Consider the following 26,165-nt stretch of genomic DNA (forward strand, 5'->3'; position numbering starts at 1 on the left):
CTTGCAAGGTACACACATACCAAATATAGTTGAACTATTGCACATAGTATTAGAAAAAAAGACCAAAACTCAAAAACTTAACTTTGACCACTGAACCATGAAAATGAGGTCAAGGTCAAATGACACCTGCCCGCTAGACATGTACACCTTACAATCATTCCATACACCAAATATAGTAGACCTATGGCATACAGTATAAGAAAAACAGACCAAAACACAAAAACTTAACTATAACCACTGAACCATGAAAATGAAGTCAAGGTCAGATGACACCTGCCAGTTGGACATGTACACCTTACAGTCCTTCCATACACCAAATATACTAGACCTATTGCTTATAGTATCTGAGATATGGACTTGACCACCAAAACTTAACCTTGTTCACTGATCCATGAAATGAGGTCGAGGTCAAGTGAAAACTGTCTGACGGGCATGAGGACCTTGCAAGGTACGCACATACCAAATATAGTTATCCTATTACTTATAATAAGAGAGAATCTAACATTACAAAAAATCTGAACTTTTTTTTCAAGTAGTCACTGAACCATGAAAATGAGGTCAAGGACATTGGACATGTGACTGACAGAAACTTCGTAACATGAGGCATCCATATACAAAGTATGAAGCATCCAGACCTTCCACCTTCTAAAATATAAAGCTTTTAAGAAGTTAGCTAACGCCGCCGCCGCCGCCGGATCACTATCCCTATGTCGAGCTTTCTGCGACAAAAGTCGCAGGCTCGACAAAAATTGAACCATAATTTCCTGTCGATATGCACATCTACATAGTATGTCCTTATTATCTAAAAAGGTTTTGTGAAATTCTGTTGTGTGGTTTGAGAGGAGTTGCGATGACAAGAAACAGGACTGACGGACTGACGAACTGACGGACAGACGGACGGACGGGTCAAAAACATTATACCCTCCGCAACTCGTTGCATGGGGTATAAAAATCCAAAATGTCATTTATCATTAATACAATCAGTGATATTGTTGTCTTTTTTCAAAACTACCTCTACCCTTTTATTTTGGGAAAATTAGGGAAATTGGGAATTTTTTTAAACAGTTTTTTTCTGGTAATATTTTGAATTGTGAGACATTTTCAACCGGAAAGGAACTTTTTGGGGAGGGGAAAGAAACGAAGAAATTGACGGTACTTATTACATTGAAAACCACGTGTTACAAACACCGCAATGATTCTAATAAGAAACCCGGATCTCAAAAGCGCTTATGATATAAAAAAAAAATAACATGAATACGAAATTTACGTACATTACTACCGATGCCATCACTGTTTGGGGAAAATGTATAACTTTTTGGGAGGAATTTTATGCCATTTTTTGGGGAATTTTCTCTAGGGGAAAAAGCCGTATTTGAGGCAAACAATATCACTGACAATGTCTTTTAAAAATCTATAAAACTTATCTGTAATTATCTTCAAAATGTCTAATAATGAACAATAAATTTCTAACTATATATTTATACAGTCATACAGAGCTTATAATCATCAACACTTAGGAAACAGAAAATTTTCAAATAAATCTGTCACTCCAATTATAATTCTGTAATTGATATTTACCATATGTAATCTGATAACAGGTGAAATTTATCTAAAAACACTTAGTGCAATCAAACTTTATATATATAATTAACCATTTCTGTTCAAAGGGAAATAACTCAATCACATAATAAGTACCACTTTTGGCTACTGAAAAGGGCTACAACTCAACAATGAGAAAAGCTAAAATCGTGAAAATTGAACTTGACCTTCATTTAGTCACAGGAAACAACATATCTAAATTTGTAAAAAAATCGTCAAGGGTTTTCATGTTAATGAACGGACACTGTCTTGCAGCCGCCTGCCTGCCCGCCGTACATCCCCAAATCAATAACCGATTTTTCCTTCAAAAATCCGGTTAAAAATGAAAAAAAAGGTAAAATTTATCATTAAAGGGCAATAACTCCTATAAGAAGTTGTCTGACAGTTTTGACATATGTAGACAATTGGTAGAGCTGAACATTTCTGCTCTTGTCAGATTTTCTCTATTTACAACAGTTTTTAAAACTAGAGGCTCTAAAGAGCCTGTGTCGCTCACCTTGGTCTATGTGCATATTCAACAATGGACTCTCTCCAACATTGTAGATGAGAATAGAATTCATGACAAATATCTCTGTTTTGTTGATCTTGGATTGCTGATCATTTGGTCTGTTTAGTTTGTCTCTATCTTCTTTCGTTTTTGCTCAAAACACAAAAGAGGGTAAACAAATCCTCATTTAAGGGCAATCACTCCTATAAAGAGTGACAGTCTAATAACTATATCAGCAACATTTGACTTGTTAGTAGATCTTGCCTTGCTGATCATTTTTGTGATCTAAAGTGTCTATTTATCTATTATAATTTCTATCATCTAAGGCAAAATGCAAAAAAATGGTAACAATCGTCATTAAAGGGCAATAACTCCAGTAAGGATTCGTCGGACGATTTCCTCCAAATAGTCTAAATTGTAGATGTTGCCTTGCTAATCATTTTTGCCTACTGTAAATTCAGAAATTATTGCGATTTTTGAAAAATTAACAAAAATGTGAGTTTAACTATTGCGAATTTTGGAAAGCTACATACAGATATATGTATTTAATATCAGAATGCAAGTTTTTATTATTGCGATACTCAACTAGTCGCGTTATTCGCATTAATAAAAACCTTGCAATAATTTCTGAATTTACTTTAAGTTTCTATCTATCTATTATAATTTTTAAGACATAAGGCAAAAACGCAAAAAATTGGTAAAAATCGTCATCAAAGGGCAATTACTCTAATAAGGAGTCGACTGTCGATTTCGACCACGGGGGGGACTTATTTGTAGAACTTGTTTTGCTGATCATTTTTAAAATCTAAAGTTTCTCCCTATCTATTATGGTTTTCAAGTTAATAGGCAATAAAATGCTCCGCAGGGCGCAGCTTGATACGACCGCAGAGGTCGAACCCTGAACAGTTGGGGCAAGTATGGACACAACATTCAAGCTTGATACAGCTTTGCATTTGGATTGTGATTAAATATTTGACACAGCATAGGTTTCTGACACAGAATGAATGTGGTCTAAGAACTTAAAAATCTTAAATTGGACATTCACCTATTATGGTCCAATATCCAAAATCTAAATACATGGTTAGATTCAGCATATCAAAGAACCCCAAGAATTCAATTTTTGATGAAATCAAACAAAGTTTAATTTTGGACCCTTTTGACCTCAATGTGGACAAAGTTGATAACGGGGCCCAAAAATCAAAAATCTAAATACATGGTTAGATTCAGCATATCAAAGAACCCCATATATTCAATTTTTGTTGAAATCAAACAAAGTTTAATTTTGGACCCCGATTTGGACCAACTTGAAAACTGGGCCCATAATCAAAAATCTAAATACATGTTTAGATTCAGCATATCAAAGAACCCTAAGAATTCAATTTTTGTTAAAATCAAACTAAGTTTAATTTTGGACCCTTTGGACCTTAATGTAGACCAATTTGAAAACGGAACCAAAAATTAAAAATCTAAATACACGGTTAGAATCGGCATATCAAAGAACCCCAATAATTCAATTTTTGATGAAATCAAACAAAGTTTAATTTTGGACCCTTTGAACCTCAATGTGGACCAATTTAAAAACGGGGCCCAAAATCCAAAAACTAAATACACGGTTAGATTCAGTATATTAAAGAACCCCAAGAATTCAAGAATAAAACCCCATTGAAATTGGTCAAGAAATAAGCAATTTATAAGAAGTATCTTCTTTTGCACAATACTGTGCAATTAAATATTTCTTGCTATTGCACAATACTGTACAATTGACAATTTCTTGCTATTGCGCAATATTGTGCTATTGGATATTTCTTGCTATTGCGCAATACTGTGCAATTGAAGATTTCTTGCTATTGTGCAATACTGTGCAATTGAAGATTTCTTGCTATTGTGCAATACTGTGCAATTGAAAATTTCTTGCTATTGCACAATACTTATTATATAATAATTTATACATCCTGTTTGGTGTGTATCTCCTACCATATCATTATTATTTGCTTTTAAATATAAATCAGAAATAACCAACTTAAAATGGAAAATTTTAAAAGAAAAAAAAAAGGAAAAAAAGAAACAAAAGGAAAAAAAAAAAAATCCCCCCCCCAAATTTTTTGAACCCTCTTATGATTCATCACCCCCAAACTCAATCCCAGCCTTCCCTTTGTGGTATGGTACCTTGCAGTACAATTTCAGAGCGATCCATACACTTGGACACAAGTTATTGTCTGGAAACTAGAAAAATGTGTTTTTTGGCCCCTTTTTGGCCCCAAATTCCTAAACGTTTAGGGCAATTACCCCCAAACTCAAACCCAGCTTTCCCTTTGTGATATGGAACCTTGTAGTACAATTTCAGAAAGATCCATACACTTACACACAAGTTATTGTCCTGAAACTAGAAAAATGCTTGTTTTTTGCCCCTTTTTTGGCCCCTAATTCCTAAAATTTTGAGGCAATTACCCCCAAAATCAATCCCAGCATTCCTCTTGTGATATGGAACCTTGTGGTACAATGTCAGAGAGATCCATACACTAACACACAAGTTATGTCTGGAAGTTACAAAAATGCTTATTTTTGGCCCCTTTTTGGCCCCTAATTCCTTTACTGTTGGTACCATAACCCCCAAAATCAATCCCAACCTTCCTTTTGTGGTATTGAACCTTGTGGTAAAATTTCATAGAGATCCATTCACTTAAACTAAAGTTAGAGTGCGAAAACCAATGTGTCTTCGGACGACGCCGGACGACGCCAGACGACGACGACAACGACAACGACGACGCCAACGTCATACCAATATACGACCACAAAAAATTTTTTTGCGGTCGTATAAAAATAAAAAAAAACTATAAGAAGTGGTCTGACAGTTTTGACATATATGAACAATTGATAGAGCTCAACATTCTGAACATTTTTGCCCTGTCAGATTTTCTCTATTTATAACGGTTTCAAAATAATAGACAAAACTTGCATTTTACCCCTATGCTCCAATTTTTAGCCATGTCGGCCATCTTGGTTGACACGCAGGGTCATCTGACACATTTTTAAAACTAATTCCCCCTTTAATGATTGTGGCTAAGTTTGGATAAATTTGGCCCAGTAGTTTCAGAGGAGATTTTTGTAAAAATTAACGACAACGGACGACGAGAAGAAATTTTAAATGTACTGCTTATAGAAGGATATTATAAAGTCAGCATCTACAAGCCTTTAACAAACAAAATAATGCCATTTGCATTGATGAGTTATGAAAATGTCCCCTTTGAGATGCATTTTACCATCATACAAGAAGCTCACCTTGACTAGTTCATAAACATAACTTTCTGGCCCAGTAAACTCAGTTTTCTTTTTCACTATGACAAGAACAATAAAGTTCAGATAATGCCACATATTATGTTCTCCATTTATGTGCTCCTCAAATGACACAGTCTTATTGTCAAAAGCACTTCTGTTCAAACCTGAAAAAAGCAAAAAAATATCATTTTTTTATAATGGATTATCTAGATTTGTATGTAATAAGTGTTCAAAGCAGGATTTTTCCTGGAACTTTTTCCAACTGTGGTGCACACCAAAATGTGAAGTTTTATCTTCTCATTGGTACTGTTCTGTAAACAATGTATGCATCACACCATACCTGCCAACATTTTGGAGCAATAATGTGGGAGATCCCCCTCTTTCAAGCTCCACTAAGGAGGGATTATTTGTGACAATCCTTTCTTAGAATTTTGTATCAGTTAAAATAATGTTCTTTGACCTTGGATGTCTTAATACTATGCAAATAAGCATTGTTTTGCAATACAGTGAAAATCAAACACAGAAAATACTATCAAAACCCCTGAAATGATGAAAGGGGTTGAAAATAGGCTGATTTTTATCAAAGAGGGAGATTTTGACCTCTGTCTTGGGTAACATGTCAAAAGGGGGATATCAAATATTTAAAGGAAAAAGAGGGAGTCTCCCTCCTACAACTGGTTTGTTGGCAGGTATGTTCAATTTTTAGCAATGGTGGCCATGTTTGTTGACCGACTGGGAAAATAAACAAAAATTTAACGGTCATTCAACCAAGTTGAAATTTGGTTTAGCAGTTTCAGAGAAGATTTGATTTTTAATTTTTGGTGTTTTAACGCCACTTTTAAGCACCACTTTTGGGCTATTTCGTGGCGGCCAGTTTTTATTGGTGGAGGAAGCCGGAGTGCCCGGAGAAAACCACGACCTTCGATAGGAAACCTGACAATCCTAGTCAACTAAGATTGGAGTCGAGTGTACCCGCATGAGCGGGGTTCGAACTCACAACCTCAGTGTTGACTGGCTAGTGATTACAGTAGTAACTACTTAGACCACTCTGCCACCGGTTTCAGAGAAGAAGACTCCAAGTAATCAATAGCTCACATATCCTTATGGCCAGGTGAGCTAAAAATAACTATCAAAAGTTTGCTCAATTGCCAACTTATGATCATGATAAAGCTTCTGTCCAATTTAAGTAAAATTCCATGAAGGTTTGACAAAGTATTGAGGTCAATAAATAACTTTTAATTGAACAAAAATGTTGATTACACCAACAATACAACAAAACCTAGGATTGTTTTGGCCTTTGTACTTTTTTTGCCTGCACCCAGACAAAAAGAAATAATCATATTTTACATATCTATAATATAACCTACCACAAATAAAACAAGTATTTTTCAATATTTCTTCTTTGTTCTGTTTTTCACTTCTCAGATCAGCAAAAGTATCGATGATAACACCAAAGATGAGATTGAGAACAATAATAATAATGATGAAAAAGAACAGCATGTCATACACCACCCTGGCCACAAAGAAAGGTTCCTGAAAGTATAAAGGCATACAAGAATGAATACTGATAAAAAGGAAGAATCTGCAGAAATTTATTGCTATGTTTTAAAAATGCCAAATATGAAAAAATCAGGTAAATTAAAAATAATTTGTTTTGGCAAAAATCTAAATAAAATGATAAATTTTGAAAAAAAAATGGCAAATTAAATTATTTATATTGGCAAAATGCCAAATATAAATATAAAGGTGAATTATATAAAAATAAAATGCTTCGCTGGGCGCAGCTTGATACGACCGCAGAGGTCGAACCCTGAACAGATGGGGCAAGTATGGACACAACATTCAAGCTTGATACAGCTCTGAATTTGGATTGTGATTAAATATTTGACACAGCATAGGTTTCTGACAAAGAAAGAATGTGGTCTAAGAACTTGAATTTTTTTAATTTACCTATTATGGTCCAATGTCCAAAATCAAAATACATGGTTAGATTCAGCATATCAAAGAACCCCATATATTCAATTTTTGTTGAAATCAAACAAAGTTTAATTTTGGACCTCAACTTGGACAAACTTGAAAACTGGGCCCATAATCAAAAATCTAAACACATGTTTAGATTCAGCATATCAAAGAACCCCAAGAATTCAATTTTTGTTAAAATCAAACAAAGTTTAATTTTGGACCCTTTGGACCTTAATGTAGACCAATTTAAAAAACGGGACCCAAAATCAAAAATCTAAATACACGGTTAGATTTGGAATATCAAAGAACCCCAATAATTCAATTTTTTATGAAATCAAACAAAGTTAAATTTTGGACCCTTTTGACCTCAATATGAACCAATTTGATAGCGGGGCCCACAAATAAAAAATCTAAATACATGGTTAGATTCAGCATATCAAAGAACCCCATATATTCAATTTTTGTTGAAATCAAACAAAGTTTAATTTTGGACCCCAACTTGGACCAACTTGAAAACTGGGCCCATAATCAAAAATCTAAACACATGTTTAGATTCAGCATATCAAAGAATCCCAATAATTCAATTTTTGATGAAATCAAACTAAGTTTAATTTTGGACCCTTTGGACCTTAATGTAGACCAATTTAAAGACCAAAATTAAAAATCTAAATACACGGTTAGATTTGGCATATCAAAGAACCCCAATAATTCAATTTTTGATGAAATCAAACGAAGTTTAATTTTGGACCCTTTTGACCTCAATATGAACCAATTTAATAGCAGGGTCCACAAATAAAAAATATAAATACATGGTTAGATTCAGCATATCAAAGAACCCCATATATTCAATTTTTGTTGAAATCAAACAAAGTTTAATTTTGGACCCCAACTTGGACCAACTTGAAAACTGGGCCTGTAATCAAAAATCTAAACACATGTTTAGATTCAGCATATCAAAGAACCCCAATAATTCAATTTTTGATGAAATCAAACTAAGTTTAATTTTGGACCCTTTGGACCTTAATGTAGACCAATTCAAAGACCAAAATTAAAAATCTAAATACACGGTTAGATTTGGAATATCAAAGAACCCCAATAATTCAAATTTGATGAAATCAAACGAAGTTTAATTTTGGACCCTTTTGACCTCAATATGAACCAATTTAATAGCAGGGACCACAAATAAAAAATATAAATACATGGTTAGATTCAGCATATCAAAGAACCCCATATATTCAATTTTTGTTGAAATCAAACAAAGTTTAATTTTGGACCCCAACTTGGACCAACTTGAAAACTGGGCCCATAATCAAAAATCTAAACACATGTTTAGATTCAGCATATCAAAGAACCCCAATAATTCAATTTTTGATGAAATCAAACTAAGTTTAATTTTGGACCCTTTGGACCTTAATGTAGACCAATTTAAAGACCAAAATTAAAAATCTAAATACATGGTTAGATTTGGCATATCAAAGAACCCCAATAATTCAATTTTTGATGAAATCAAACGAAGTTTAATTTTGGACCCTTTTGACCTCAATATGAACCAATTTAATAGCAGGGTCCACAAATAAAAAATCTAAATACATGGTTAGATTCAGCATATCAAAGAACCCCATATATTCAATTTTTGTTGAAATCAAACAAAGTTTAATTTTGGACCCCAACTTGGACCAACTTGAAAACTGGGCCCATAATAAAAAATCTAAACACATGTTTAGATTCAGCATATCAAAGAATCCCAATAATTCAATTTTTGATGAAATCAAACTAAGTTTTAATTTTGGACCCTTTGGACCTTAATGTAGACCAATTTAAAGACCAAAATTAAAAATCTAAATACATGGTTAGATTTGGCATATCAAAGAACCCAAATAATTCAATTTTTGATGAAATCAAACGAAGTTTAATTTTGGACCCTTTTGACCTCAATATGAACCAATTTAATAGCAGGGTCCACAAATAAAAAATCTAAATACATGGTTAGATTCAGCATATCAAAGAACCCCATATATTCAATTTTTGTTGAAATCAAACAAAGTTTAATTTTGGACCCCAATTTGGACCAACTTGAAAACTGGGCCAAAAATCAAAAATCTAAATACATGTTTAGATTCAGCATATCAAAGAACAGCATATATTCAATTTTTGTTAAAATCAAACAAAGTTTAATTTTGGACCCTTTGGACCTTAATGTAGACCAATTTGAAAACTGGACACAAAATTAAAAATCTAAATACACAGTTAGATTTGGCATAACAAATAAATAAATGTGGTCAAAGATTTTACAAATCTAATGCGCCATACTGTGCAATTAAAGATTACTTCTTGAAATTTTTCAATATTTGAAATTTGAAAAAAAAATAATATTTGAAGAATAATTCTTTTTAATTTCTGAAATCTGAAATGAGAAAAAATTGACCCCCCACAATTTCTTTTTACCCCCCCCCCCCCCTTTTTTTCCCCACCAAAAATTCTTTCCCTCAAGATATGGTCATAATCTCAATTCAAATTTCCAATGGAGTTTGCAACCATAATTACCCATTTAAATTTACCATAGTGCTAACTTAATCTATTTTATAATAGAATTTAAAATATAGTGTCAAATCTTTCATATGGATTTTTTTGTAAAAAAAAATGATGCAACATTTGCAAATATTTTTCCTGGTCTTCCTTTATAAATATGCATTTCTTTAAACATAATTTAAAAGCAGTGTAAGGGAAGTAACCAAAACGTTGTATTTGGATTACCTCCCTTACACTGTTTTAAATTATCTTAATTGTTCATTAACCATTACTTTATACATAATTTAAAAGCAGTGTAAGGGAGGTAATTTTCATGATGCACTTGATTTATCTCCCTTACACTGCTTTAAATTATGTTTTGTACTAAAGTATTTGTCCATTTACCAGGACAACCTTGTTTTTCCCCCTTTTTTATCCCTAATTCCTAAACGGTTTGAGCCATAACCCCCCAAAGCAAATCCCAACTATCCCTTTGTGGTATGGAAACTTGTAGTATAATTTCAGAGAGATCCATACACCGTTCCACAAGTTATTGTCTGGAAACTAGAAAATGCTTATTTTTGGCCCCTAATTCCTTAACTGTTGGTACCATAACCCCCAAAATCAATCCCAACCTTCCTTTTGTGGTATTTAATCTTATGGTAAAATTTCATAGAGATCCATTCACTTAAACTAAAGTTATAATGCGAAAACCAATGTGTTTTCGGACGACGACGCCAACGTCATACCAATATATGACCGCAAAAAATATAAAAAACATTAAAATTTTGCAAAATAATTTTTGGTATTAAAAATGGCCAATCTAAATATTCTGGTAAATCAAAAATTAGAAAAACATTAAAATTTTGTGAAAATATTTTTTTGTTGCAAAATGGCCACTTTAAAAAAAAACAATTGTTTTGTTGTTGTTGGCAAAATGGCAATTAAAACAAAGGAAGAATGTGTCTATTGGACACAGATGCCCCACAGAATTGTGAAAGTGACACCAACCAAATTCGAACTTGATTTGTATTTGGTGATTATCAAGCATTGTGTTTAAGTTGCATAACATTTGGCTGACGCAAAGTAAAGTAAAAGTGTGAATTGGGCAAGGTGAGCTAATAAAACCAATATGGCTAGCTTTTCACTTAAAATACCAGTTTTAGAAAATCTCAAAGGTGAATGAAAAATTCCAGAAAGGAGTAGGGACATTTATAAGGCCCTTATTTGGCCCAAATATAAATGCAAATTTAAAAGTTATCATACTCGTTCTTAAATTTGTCCACACTACACTAAGGTAAAAGGCGTTTAGAAAATAAAAAACAAATTTCACATTTAAGAGTTACCATGCATGGCAACAAACCATAGCAAAATTTGTATATTTTGTAAAATTTCTTGATTTTCCTTGTGTTATATAAATTTTTAAGTATATGTTAGATTGGAAAATTATGTGCCCATCCAAGAAACAACTTTACATTTGATTAGAATATGTCAATACTTGTTATAAACGAAGCATCTCTTAAATTATTTTGTTGTTTCTTGCCTGAGCACGATGTTTCCCCAAAGGAAATAATGAGTGACTACTGCATAAACTTTGCAGTTTTCTTTGTTTTCATGAAAATGGTACATATTATGACGTAATTGTGACATCAAAACATTAACAATCTTATGTTATTCATTCATATTTCTTAATTTTATGCATTTTCAAACTTTATTATGCAAATTTGCAATAGTTCGCAGAAACCTTATTTCTTGAGCCAAAACCAGACTACTTCCCAAAAATTTCCACTTTTGAACCTTATTTTCTTGAAAATAAAACATGGTAAACTTTGTTTTACTTTCAATCAAAATCTATTTTGATCTCCGACATATCACAATATCACAAAAATTACAATACAATATGAAACTGTATAGACATACCTTAATATTTTACAAAATTAAACTTCTACATCTGTTATTGAATAAAATTGATTGATTGATTATTTATGTATAACACCACTTTCAGCAAGCTTGGCTATACTGAAGCGGCCAGTTTTTATTGGTGGTGGAAGCTGGAGTACTTATAGGTTGCAATTCTGTAAATATAGACAATTTCCCATAGGAACTCACTTTGCGGCTAAAACTGTGACACTTTTACTATGAAGTTTCGTGAAAAATAATATCCTAGAACGGAAAGTTTATATGCACTACTATTTTATTCAAAGGTCAAAACATAGGGCTGTGCGGCATATTTTCAACATTTACATATCTATGAATATCATATATCTCCCCAAAAGAGGCGTGGTTTGAGAAACAGCTGTATTTACAAAGTGCAACAGGTGACAGGACAAAAACACCCCACCAAAAATATTTAAGAAGGATCAATGAGTTGCAATGACTGCAAGGAGTAAATATAAGCACTTCTAAACAATTTAAATTACAAATAGGCATATATTATGAATTTATTTTTAATTCAGGGCTTTAAGTAAACAATGCATACTGTAAACTGTGAATTTATGCTGACTCATCATAGTTAAGGCCCAGGATTTTCTCAATCTTCATGAAATATTTATAAAACTTCATATTTGAATTAAATTCTTCAAAATCTCTGAGATAAACAAGATTTTGTGAAATTCTGTATGTTCTAATTTTTAACCCTATATAGGTTGCAATTCTGTAAATATAGACAATGCAATTTCCCATAGGAACTCACTTTGCGGCTAAAACTGTGACACTTTTACTATGAAGTTTCATGAAAAATAATATCCTAGAACGGAAAGTTTATATGCACTACTATTTTATTCAAAGGTCAAAATATAGGGCTGTGCGGCATATTTTCAACATTTATATGCCCTGAACTTCTAAGAGTTTAAACTTATACTAAAATTCTATACTACCCTTACCTCCATTTTTGGACCTCCTAAGAATTAAAATTTAGGCACTACCACGTTTTTCTATACTGGTTACATTCCCAAGTGATGTCTCCATGAGATGAAACACAGAGATCATAGATGGGAACCAGTACGTTAACAAATTAACATATCTATGAATATTATATATCTCCCCAAAAGAGGCGTGGTTTTGTATTTACAAAGTGCAACCTATAGAGAACTATCGACCTTCAGCAGGAAAACTGTCATCACTATAGATGAACTACATATACCCGCGGTCGTGAATAAAATTTAAGACTTTCATTAATGAATTAGTCAATTTCATTCGTAACTATACTAAATTTATGAGTATGAAGCAGTTAAAACATTTGTTTTTTTTACAAATCTTTCTCGCATTTAATGGTACATTTGCTGTCTTAAGTTTAATTTCAGTTACCTTTATCTTATGTTCATTTCAAGTATTTTCTTGAAGTAATAAGGGGGGTTATGGTTTTTTGTCTTGAGTCAAAGCGCGAACATTTTGTTTGTTTTTTCGACGCTATCAATCAAATTATTTTTTTTCAAAATTTAACACTGTAAGGTATGGGGAAAATCTGGATTTTTTGTCATCTGCTTGACCACAATATTTTTTTTCATCAAATTGGGGATCAGAATATTTTTTTAGGAAAAAACCATAACCCCCCCTTGAAGTAAAATGGTCGTTCCCTATTTAAATGTGGAAAGAACTACTTAAACACAATTATCCTTTGTCAACGTACACAGATTTTACACATCTGTCTCTGGTCCGTGTTTTACCATTGTGAAGTCAACATCTGGTACAAATGTATTAGGAAAATGTGCTTTTAAAAAACAAAAGTAAAGGTTTGACAGCATAATTTTGCATTTATAAAGAGTCTAAGGCATATATTGGTACAATGATGTTGCACACTTCGTATGATGCACTGTCAATGTAAACATATACATCAGAACATCAAATTTATATCAAAAGTTTGAAGTTCAATGTTGTTCTATGTTAATCATCGACATGATGCCCAAATGATTATCATGATTGCATATTGTTACTAAGTCCAAAGGAATGAAAATCAAAGTAATAATAATAATAATAATAATAATAAATTCTTTATTTAAAGAGGGTAAACTCAGTTAGTTACAATAAACTAATAAACCTCTTCCCTGAGGCCCTCACATACAAATTACAATACAATCAAAAACAGATATTTACACATAGTTAATTTACAGTCAATTAGTTCAATGTAATATTACTAACATGATAAGATATAAGGCTGTTCAAGATGTACATGTAGTCAAAAAATCAAATACAAATAAAAATAAAAGAATATACAAATACATTGTAGAAAAAATAATCTTATCAGGACTGTGTTAAGTACTTCTTGATACTTTGTTTAAAAGTATAAGTGTTTTGAGCTTTACGCATTTTGTGTGGTAGTCCATTCCATAACACTGATCCAGAATAAACAAAAGATTTCTTAAATAGCTCAGCTTTTGGCTTAGGAACTATCAGATTACCTTGAGTGACGCCTCTCAGGGAGTAAGGATTATTATCTGATTTCAGTTTAAACTTTTGAACTAGGTACATTGGTGCTTCCATACGCATACATTTATATAGAAGTAAATATTTGTGGTATTTTATTCTATTGTCAACTGTCATCCACCCAAGTTCTTTAAATAAGGGGGCTGAGGGGGATAAAGGAACTGCATCTAGAATTAATCTTGCTGCCCTTTTTTGGAGTTTTAAAATTCTTGCTATACCTTCATTTTTACATTCACCCCAAATAATACAGCAGTAGTCAATCAGGGGCAGAATATACCCATTGTAATATGTTTTCCTTGCATTTATATCTAAAAATTTCTTTATTTTAGAAAGAAGGTATATTCTGGATGATATATTAGCACAAACTTGGTCAATTTGATTTCTCCAGTTAAGTGTGCTGTCAATTTTAACACCTAATAATTTTTCACATGAAGAATTTTGTAATACTTTTGAATCTATTATTAAGTTTGGTTGATAAGTCTGAATTGATAGTTTCTGCTTTGTTCCAGTAACCAAACATTTTGTTTTATTTGCATTAATGAACATGTTATTCATTTTGCACCACTCTTCAACCCTGTATAAATCTTCTTGAACATCATCATGTATATTTTCTGTAGTAGAGAATTGATAAGAAGTAGTGGATTCATAAACGATAATCAACGAGCGACTTTAGTCGCAAGTTGATTATCGTTTACGAATCCACTACTTCTTATCAATTCTCTAGCTTAACCCATTTCTAGTAAAAAGACTGTCTGTTTTATGTTTTGACAATGAATCAACAGAATTTCATAAAAATAATTTCGTATTTTGTCTTTTTTATTCTATAATAGCTGGAAATGATTATATCCACACAGTTCACGTCTATATTTAAGTTAACATAAGTTTGATATAACTTAAATGGGTTGTCAGCTCCCCTTTTTATTATCAGATTTAATACTTGTATATTTATATTTCATTTAATGTTTTATCATTACAAAGTATTTAAATTATATAGACTTTGGTATTTATGATTTATTCAAAAAGACATATGTAAATATACAGAATTTTTTAATCTTTTTTTGAATAGTTAAAAAAATCTAATTACCAAAATTTAGAAACCTTTCAAATTTACATATATAGTATTTAGCAAGCTATGATTCTTTACAGCTGATTAAGGATTGCCTGCAATTTAACCGTATTAAGTCAAATACATGTATTTAGCGTAGTTGCCATAATACTACAATTTTATGATGCTCCAGTAAATGATGCTTTCCGAAATAAATAAAATAATTGCTGAAAGTCTTTTTGGAAAATTATACATGTATTTTGTTTAAACTGTTTCCCTTTCATTAAGTTTAGATTATTTTAACGTTATTACATTTGGCATCCATCGTAAACCAGTCAATAAACTAGTATTTTCTGTGGTACGCATTCTAAATCTCCAGCAGAATTGCTCGTGCTACAGATGTACAATGTATAATTATGTCAATTTTTTACTATTACATTCAAGCTGTTCATAGCCGTGATCGTCTAGTCGTTGGTATCAAAAGACACAACTGTGATATTAGCAGTGCCAAGTTCAAACCTTGTACCCGAATTGAAATTTTTCATTGAAATTTTTTTCTCGACAAAAATATTGTTTTAATCTTAGAGGTATTATATACTTCATATTCATTTTAAGGCGATGATTTTGTTTCTGGTTTTACAGTCAAGGAAGTAGTTTTACGGTCGTAGCTTATATATCACACTTTATTCAAATTAGAGTACGTTCAATGTTGACGTGATGTATATTTGGACCATTTATAATCAAACAAAGAAGAAAATATTGATAGTTCGATATCATTATAAGACTAAAACCTTAAGTAAGCATTTGCTATGATGAAAAGGAAAAGACCTTGTACGTTAAAAGTGACATGTGTAATGGGCATATGGTTGTTTATTTTATCAAGGAACTGTACTAATATATACCATTCCTCGATTCTCTAGTGTTTAGAACTAGTGTGTAATAGCCACAATCGTATAAAGACCCATCGGTTCATTATAACGATGTTGAAAATCGACCAATGTTCAAACCTGACATCGTGAATAGACTCTTTTTTAAGATATTTCCATACTGCTATATAACTATACTCAAGAACGTTCAAATGTAGAACATAATCTTCCTTAAAAAATAACGCATAAAACAATTTACATATATTTGAAAAGAACATGAACAAATCCAGACATAGTATAAATATTTTATTAGATAACAAAAGCGAATTATCTCTGAGATAGAAATACAGTTTATTGACATGTATTGACAGTTGTGCGCTTTAAGAGTGTTATTTAAATATTGATTTATGTCAGCACGTGGTATAGTGGTAACATGCATAGACTGAAGACTCTACTGATTATGAAGAAAATACGGGAGAGTTCGAACCCTTCATATGCCTCTCGTTTTTGAAAGGATAAAAAATAGTAAGTTAAAAGTTTAAAGTTATAAAATAAGTTATCTTAAGTAAACGAAGTGGTCAGTGGATTCTTGAAAAATAATCTACTGTAAAAACAATAGACTGACGTCAGAGAAATGGGTTAAATGTTTTTCCCTGATTTATGAAGAGTGGTGTCATCAGCATATAGGTCTGTTTCACAATTTTCAATGCATAAGGGAAGGTCGTTTATAAATAGCACAAACAATAGAGGACCAAGTATAGAACCTTGGGGGACACCAAATTTTACATGTTGTTGTTCAGAGTAAACATTACAAATGTTTACCTGCTGTTTTCTGTTATTCAGGTATGACTTGAAAAAACTAACAGTAGCCTCACTAAATCCATAAATTTCAAGCTTTAAGCAAAGAATGTCATGATCTACCAAATCAAAAGCTTTTTTAAAATCAAATAAAATTGCTAGGTTTAAATTACCATCATTCATTTCTTGCAACCATTTGTCAATGATATTAATAAGTGCAGTGTGACAAGAATGCTGCGGCCTGAAACCAGATTGTGTAGGGTGTAAAAGTTTAAGTTTAGATAAGTATTTGTACATGTTATTAGAAACATGCCTTTCTATTAATTTTGATAAAGTTGGAAGAACAGATATAGGTCTGTAATTTGTTGCTAAAAGCTTGTCACCATCCTTGAAAACTGGTGTTACCTTAGCATTCTTCAGTAAAGAAGGATATATACCAGTATCTTTCATTCGGTTAAATATGTATGTGAGAGGTGATGCAATAACAGGGGCGCTTAATCTTAGGATTTTTGGTCCTATATTATCCATATCAGATGCTTTGTTTATATCAAGTGTTGTTAACTCATTAAATAGCTCATTCATGATCACTGGTGGTATAGAAAATTTATCATGTTGATGTAATTTATTTTTAACAAATTTACCAAGATTACTGAAATCTGCTTTGTTTACAGGTGTATAACTTCCTTGTTCTCTTAATTTTTCAGCACAGGAAGTGAAAAAGTTATTAAAAGTTTCTGCTATTGATGTTTTACTTTTAGTTGTATTGTTATCTTCTGTGGCTAACTCATATGGTGTATTTTTAACTTTTGGGTTCAGACTGTGAAGACATTTCCATAAAGTTTTAGGGTCATTGGAGTCTTTTACCATATTTTTATAATAATTCTTTTTTGAGTAAGTGAAGTATTTGCTGAAAATTTTAAATTGTATTTGTTAAACAATTATAATTTATCAAAAATCAATATAAAACAATTCCCTCTTATTGTTTTATTCACACTATTTTTATTAATGACTTTTATAAACCTATAATAAGAAATCAGCTATAGCTAATTATATATATACTGTGCTCCTATACACAGGAAGGAGATAAAGAGAAAGAAGAAGTAACTGTTGTTTACATTCTGTGCACATTTGTAGACCACATGGATTTGAAGTGACAACAAAATTAAACGATTAAAAATAGTTAAGGGACATTTTAATATGATAATTGATAATTGCAAACGGCATATTCTATAAATCGATTCATGACATAAAATTGTAAGTCGAGCTTCAACCTTTCTGGGGTACAATTAACAAAATTAGCGAATTGTTATTACCTTTCAATCAAAAGAGTGTCAAAATTATGTTTTGATAGCTGTAGATCATTCAATTGGGAGTGAATTATCTAACTTCTTGTCCAGGAAGAATTTCGAATTTGGCATTTTTCAGAGGAAATTTTAGACATTCGAAGTCTCATGGCGCAAGAATATTGGTGAAGAATGGTCATTTGATGACCCAGACGTGTATTGAAAACTCTTGGGTGACGTGGTAAATTGCGGGTCATACCCACAAGATACGGGTTAGTTGACAGGTATGAATGAGGTCAAGGTCAGACGAACCCTGCCACTCACACATTTTCACCTACAATCATTCCATACACCAAATATAGTATTGTATCTTAGAAAAGTACCTTACTAATGAAACTAAACATTGACCAATAAACTATGAAAATGAGGTAAAGTACAGAATCTGGACATGTACACCTTACAATCATTCCATACACCAAATATAGTTGACCTATTGCTTATAATATTCCAAAAATAGACCAAAACACAAAAACTTATTATTAACCAATTAACCCATTCAAGGCGAACGATGCCTCAAGGCATCGCCGACCACACGCCGGACGATGCCTTCAGGCATCGCCGTAGCCAGGCCGAACGATGCCTTCAGGCATCGTCAATCACGTGATAAAAATAATTTTTGTCTTTTAACACGTTTTCCCAAGTAAAGCTACGTTTAAGCCAATTTATATATGGGTTTTCAAGAAACTTGTTTATCAAAGTTAAAGAATACCAATTCTGACTGAATTTGATACCTAATATTTACTACAATACAATGGAAGATCGGTAGCGTCAACAGGCCCAAGACCACAATTAATGATCCCGCTTTTCGTTGTCCACGAATATAGTTCCTTTTAATTAGAGTGTATTTTTTCTTAATTTTTTTTCTTTCCCTTCCTCACTCATTTCTTAGTTTTTTGTGGGTGGAAATAAAAGAAGAGAGGTGAAATAAACTTTTGGATGTTGTATTTTAACTGATTTTGATATGGAAAGAGTGATTAGGCCAGGTGCAAAAAGGTGATATTTACAGTTTTCGGAACATCTCTTGACTTGTCCATAGGGGTATGGATGTGTATTGGCTAAATTTGTAAGAGTCATTGGTTCAATCTTTCTGAATTTTGGATATATTTTTGGACTAGTACTATACATTACACACACAAAAGATTTGACAAAAATGCAAGGTGCAATTTTTTTAATGAAACAAAACGTTATAAAGAACTAATAGGGGAATTTAATTGTGGTCTGTGGCCTAAGAGGTGAATTCAGGAAATATTGAATTTGTACTTTGACAACTTCACTGAATGATCTATTGGTATTAATTTGTCAAACTACATGAGAATAAATGATTTCCACTTTTATTTGATAGAAATTTTGTAAAAAAGTGACATTTCAGCCTACATGCCCAAAATTGAACTTTTTCAGTTGTTTCAATATTTTTACAAAAGTAGCATGCTTACTTTCTCTCTGACAGATTTTTCTGGTTTTCTATTTGTGTTTGTGGTATCTAATGTAGATGTTTAACTCATTTTTGAACACTGAACACAAAAAAAAGTAGATAAAATCAGAATAAGAGTGCAAAATGTGCTGCTTTAATGGTCTTTGTCTAACGGTCAGTATGAAGCAAGTGAAAAATGAGGTTCTATGCACATACAAGTTGAATTCCTTTTAGCAGATTTCACTGAATCTGTATCAAAAGCACTTATTACTGGTTGTTTGACCTTGTCTGTTTCACAGACTACCTTTATTTTATTTTGTTTGATAGCTAGTGGTTAAAATATTGGCCTTTTGAGGCTGAAATTTCATGCCGGTTTTAAAAAGTAAAGTAAATAACTTTGCTTCAAATCATACTGTCTACATATATAGTTGAAAGTGACAGTCATGTTACATCCAGGCTCCATGTTTTATCATATCTAAACAAAGATTTGAGCAAAAAGAAGCATATCTCTACCTACCATATCATTTATATGCTTTTTAATATGCAAATGTGGGGAACGACCTAAATTGACAACCTGTTTTTTAAGCTTGACATTGCTGAAGACAATTTTATTCACATGTGTTATGCTATTTGAAACTAATATTTCCATTAAAAGTACATTTATAACATGTAAAAGGTTTTTTTATAACTTAACAACTTCAGAAAATTGTGGTAAGTGAAAAATATTACATTTCATATAAGGCCTCACATCACTTGAAAACCTCTATTTTTTGGCACAGGCTCATATAAAATTTACTTCTGGCCATTTTTTATAAGTCTGAAACATGAAGTATGCTATCTGTTGCTTTTAATAAGTGATAACTTATACATAGAAACATTAAAAAATGTAAGTTTTGGTATATTTTGGTTTTTAGAAGCCCAAATTTGATAGTTGAAATTGTTCGAATTCAACGCCACAATTCAGCACCCAAAGTTCAGATATAAAAAATGCCACATTTTTTATAATTGGTATCATATGGCTTTGAAACTTTGTAAACTGTTTTATAATACACTAAGCTTAAATCATGCCAAGTTTTATTAGAATTGGTCAAGTTTTAGACCCCTAATAGGCCCAAGACCACAATTAATGATCCCGCTTTTCGTTGTCCATGAATATAGTTCCTTTTAATTAGAGTGTATTTTTTCTTAATTTTTTTTCTTTCCCTTCCTCACTCATTTCTTAGTTTTTTGTGGGTGGAAATAAAAGAAGAGAGGTGAAATAAACTTTTGGATGTTGTATTTTAACTGATTTTGATATGGAAAGAGTGATTAGGCCAGGTGCAAAAAGGTGATATTTACAGTTTTCGGAACATCTCTTGACTTGTCCATAGGGGTATGGATGTGTATTGGCTAAATTTGTAAGAGTCATTGGTTCAATCTTTCTGAATTTTGGATATATTTTTGGACTAGTACTATACATTACACACACAAAAGATTTGACAAAAATGCAAGGTGCAATTTTTTTAATGAAACAAAACGTTATAAAGAACTAATAGGGGAATTTTATTGTGGTCTGTGGCCAACAAACAAAATGAGACGTCGCCATTTTGTACAACACATGTGATGCGAACATGTGACCTTTTTGGTCAAGAAAATGTTATTTGGAAAAAATTTAAATTTAATTTCATGATTAATTTGATGAATGCTATATTAAAAAAATACGAAAAATGCGTTTTGCAATTCCACGGAGACAAAAATCAAATAATAATCGGACTTTTGGTGGGCGCGGTTATTGGATTTTCCCACGAGTGCAAAAGGTCGCACTCCTTTTATGGAAAATCTAAATAAAACTGTCCAATCACTTTCCTCTCTCACTTGTTCTGTGTCAGGGACGCCAAAATCGTAGTAAATAATAGTAAAATGTCGTCTGTAACATTTTAAAACACAAAAATGTCCGATAGTTCAGAGGACGAGTTTGAGGGATTTTCGGAGGGAGAAGTAGAACTTGCTTGTCAACAGTATCAAATGCAATTAGCTCAAAATGGTATAGGTGATGATTTCATGATCAGTGATGTTGAAAGTGAACTTTCAGACGAAAATAATGATGAACAACAACTGGCAGATGTAAATAATGCTGGTGATGCCCCCAACAATGACGGATGGCACCAAGAATTTGATATATTTGAAAGAGGTCTCCCCAATCTATTCCAACCTAGAAGTAATACAGGCCCACAAAACATATTAGGCCCAGAGAAGGATACCATTGACTTTTTTCAACTGTTCCTATCTGACAACTTTATACAAAGTATAATTGAGAAAACGGATAGTTATGCAAAGATGCAAAAAGATATAAACCCTGACCAAAACAAATCAGCTTGGTCTTGTCCCTCCTTGCCTGAGATGAAGGCTTTTCTTGGTATTACTTTTCTCATGGGTATTGATGTAAAGCCAGACATTAAATCATATTGGTCTACAGATTGCTTGGAAACCCCATATTTTGCCACAGTTTTGGCACGTGACAGATTTATGCAGATAATGAGGTATCTACACTTCACTGATCCTCACCAGCAAGTTCCGCAAAGAGGGGAGGCTAATTATGATGGCACTTACAAAGTCAGATACATGTACATTATGGACGCCCTTAACAAACAAATGAGAGACCAATATGTCCCCAAACGAGAGGTGACAATTGATGAGTGCATGATACCTTACAAAGGAAGGGTTGCATATAAGCAATACATGCCTGCTAAACCAACCAAATGGGGCATCAAACTTTGGGCATTGGCAGAGTCTGACACTGGATACATGTCATATTGTGAGATATACCAGGGCAAGACAGATCGAACACATGTAGGGTTGGCCAGCACAGTTGTTATCTCTTGTCTTGAAGGAGCCAATTTATCCAGACGAAGGTTACCATGTTTACATGGATAATTACTTTTCAAGTCCTGCATTGTTCACCAGTTTGTTTGAAAATTTTGACACTGGAGCTTGTGGAACTGTCCGCCACAACAGAAGAGGCTTGCCAAAGGATTTGATGACAAAGAAACCTGTTAATGTAACACAGAGAGGAGATAGTCAGTTTAGGCAAAAGGGGGCAATTGCAGCTACAGTATGGAAAGACAAGAAAAATGTGTCTGTGATCTCTACCATACATGACAACGGCTCGACGGAAGTAAGTAGAATTGTCCAAAATGAAGGACAATTCCAAAGACAGCAACTTCAATGCCCAAAGATGGTTGCAGATTACACCACCCACATGGGTGGTGTTGACTGTTGTGACCAGTATATCCAATACTATTTCTTTGGACACAAGACACTGAAATGGCCAAAGAGAGTTTTCTTCAAGATGCTAGAAATCATTAAGTTTAACGCCTACCGTCTTTTCCAAATTTCACCAAATCACCAGCAAACTACATCAATGACCTTCTTGGAATTTTCAAAATCTGTTGCTACTAAGCTTATCGCAGGGTATACTAGGGACAACCGTCGGGGCAGGCCATCAAACCTACCAGTAGAAATCAGATTGACACACAGGCATTTGCCAGCAGACTTGGGGAACAAGACATGGTGTCACGTATGCTGGGCTAGGATAGCTAATGGTACACAGGAAAAAAGGTGTCAGACAAAATATGGTTGTGTTGAATGTAGCAAACACCTTTGCCTGCCACATTGCTTCACAGTCTTCCATTCACGCAAAAATTACACTTCTTAATTGACACTTACTTGGTTACAATTGAAGTTGAAAGGAGTACATGATTTGTTGAAAAGATATTCAAAATTTGTTGAAAGGATATTCAAAATTTGTTGAAAGGATATTCATAATTTGTTGAAAGGATATTCATAATTTATAATTGTTGTTACAGTTGACAGTTTAATTTATTAGTTTTTGAATCAACAAATTTTAAGGAGCATTAAATTATTTTCATCATTGAACAATACACAACCAAAGACAGTGGAAATTCTAGCATCCCATGGACACTGACAAAGATAATTATTTAATAAATCATAGTAAGTTCATGATTGTCTTAAAAGAGTTAACTATGTCTCACTTAATTTATCAAGATTATTGAAGTGTTAAATGTTTATGTATTAGTGTGTCAGATCAGCTAACGTTTGAATAATATCTCCATGCAGTGGTCTGTTACAAAAAAAAAAACAGAAAAAATATATATGCACATTCATTTAAAAAAGCACATATGAATCTCAAAAGTGTTAATTTTACCAGAAAAAATATCATTAGATATCTCCACTAAAATAAAAATAAAATCCACAAAAGATCCCAATGGTCAATTTATATCTAAATCCATGCAAAAATACAAAAAAATATTGGACTAAGAAAGACAACTCCAACTTATCCAGGGACACAACTTCCTATCAAGTGATTGCATTACAAGTACAAAAATGGCCGCCTCGGAATTTGACAGACCATTTTCAATCGTGTTTATTCAGACTAATGAGTTAAAATTTTGACTGTGGAGTTATTTTTTCCATAAAACTTTGTTAAAGGAACACTCGAAATTGTTAAGTACCGTTTGTAGTGTTGATTTAGCAGATGAAAGGCAAAAATATAAACCCTTCACAAAACAAAAATGATTTCGCAAATCAAACGTCATTTTCCTTCCACAAAAGGTTAAAATTATCAAAAGTAGGTATTGTCATGTAAAATTATTTATTTTGCAACGATCCTTACATACTTAATTGTGACAATATTGAGTTTGAAACCGATTTGATGAGAAACAACAAAGATACAAACGTTTTTATGTAAAACGTCAATTTTTCTCCATTTACACGTCAAATTAATTCAGGCCAGGCAAACTGCGCGCGGAAATTCGAACAGGCCACACAAAGTCGCGGAAAAAAACAATTCAGTAAGAAAAGTGTTAACCTTTAATGTAAGGTTTAGGTCAAACGAAACCTGCAATACTGACCTGTACCCTTTTAAAGTTTACATTAATTCCACACGAAAAATATAGTTGACCTTCTGATTACAGCATGGGAACAAGGCTTCCAAAACAGTCATATTTGCCATACAAATATAAATTTATCGGACATTGTACGACTGGGCCAAGCATGAAACAGACATCCTACGTAGGTTTGCCATTTCAACGTTCGTGTGATTCTGAAAAATCAACCATTCTGACTTGACCTTGTGCCTTGAGATTTACATGTGATCACCTGTGTCAGGTAAACTATTTGAGCCGGACATTGATCGATCTTTTTGGAAGTTATTTTTTTATTTAAATTAAAAACATTCCTGGTCTAAATCTAACTACTTTTTAGCAAAACAGATTGAGACTATCAGAAAAAAGTATTTAAAACGATAAGATCATAATTTACACGCAACAGGTAAACTATTTTGTACTGGTCTATTTATTTAAATTACAGCAGTTAGCTTGTAATCGATTTAGTCAAAAAGATTTAGATTATCAGTCAGGGGACTTACTTAAATGAGTGATTTTCTAAATCACTGATTCAAGTAACATTATGTCCATAAAGGTTGGAAGTAAGAGTTGTCTTTCTTTAATAATCACCTATTTAAGTTGTACAAATTAATCACTAGACTAAGTGATTTAACTTTATTGTAGCTTTAAATATAGAATACTAATGATCCAGGGACTAATTATGTTGCTAAAATTATCAGAACCAACATCTGTGTTGATAGGATGACCGGGTCATGTCATGTGATGACCTTGTACTAAATCTAGGATAATGACATAAAAATCACTTGTTTAAGTATCATACCTCAATTTCCTTCCAAAAAATCACTTCTTTAAGTATCATTATTTTAATAACCCCCACTAATTTCAATACCCTCGAACAGTGAAATTTTGATCGCGAACAGTAGAATTTTATTACATAATCTATAAGATGAAACCTTGAACTTTACAGGATAAATACTCCCACTGCTGGGAAAAATCTGTTTAGAAAGTATCAGTTCATTATGTAAAGCCATTTTTATAGCATTTTTTCAACTAAAATAGAATTTGCAGCTAAATGATTGCATCAAAGGCATAAACCTTGCTGCTTAAAAGAAGCAAAAAGTTCATTTTTTTCAATTTTACTAATGAAAAGATATTATCTAAACCTATGTGTTTAAAATTTTGGTAAAACTACAAAATCACAATTTGTGACAAAACTTAAAATCACTTATTTCAAAAAGTCCCCTGACTGATTATCAGAAATATGTATATGAACATGATTTGATGAAAAAATAAAAAAGCTAGTAATAAAGGTTGTAAGAGAAAAATCATCAGAACCACGTTGTTTGAACTAGTACACGTGTGCGCATGTGCACAGGTGTGAGGTTTAATTATGCATCCGAATTTTTCAAAAATGCTAAAATTATTATTGATACCTTTATCTTACGTTCATTTCGAGTATTTTCCTGAAGAAATAACGTGGAAAGAGCTACTTAAACTCAATCATGCTTTGTAAACGTACACAGATTTTACATATCCGTCTCTGG

The 26,165-nt window shown here is 32.5% G+C and overlaps 1 protein-coding gene across 3 annotated transcripts in view; it reads right to left on the reverse strand.

Moving 5' to 3' along the window:
* The window catches only part of LOC127701548 (inositol 1,4,5-trisphosphate receptor type 1-like), a 405,533-nt gene that overhangs the window by 9,872 nt on the left and 369,496 nt on the right, over positions 1–26,165 (reverse strand). For all 3 annotated transcript variants that reach the window (XM_052205488.1, XM_052205479.1, XM_052205470.1), the window contains 2 exons: positions 6,730–6,895; positions 5,366–5,526 (listed from right to left, as the gene is read on the reverse strand). In XM_052205488.1, the coding sequence (XP_052061448.1) occupies positions 5,366–5,526; positions 6,730–6,895 (327 nt within the window). The remainder of the gene's footprint in view (positions 1–5,365; positions 5,527–6,729; positions 6,896–26,165) is intronic.

The sequence above is a fragment of the Mytilus californianus genome, unplaced genomic scaffold, assembly GCF_021869535.1.
Source record: "Mytilus californianus isolate M0D057914Y unplaced genomic scaffold, xbMytCali1.0.p SCAF_1, whole genome shotgun sequence".
Taxonomy (NCBI): domain Eukaryota; kingdom Metazoa; phylum Mollusca; class Bivalvia; order Mytilida; family Mytilidae; genus Mytilus; species Mytilus californianus.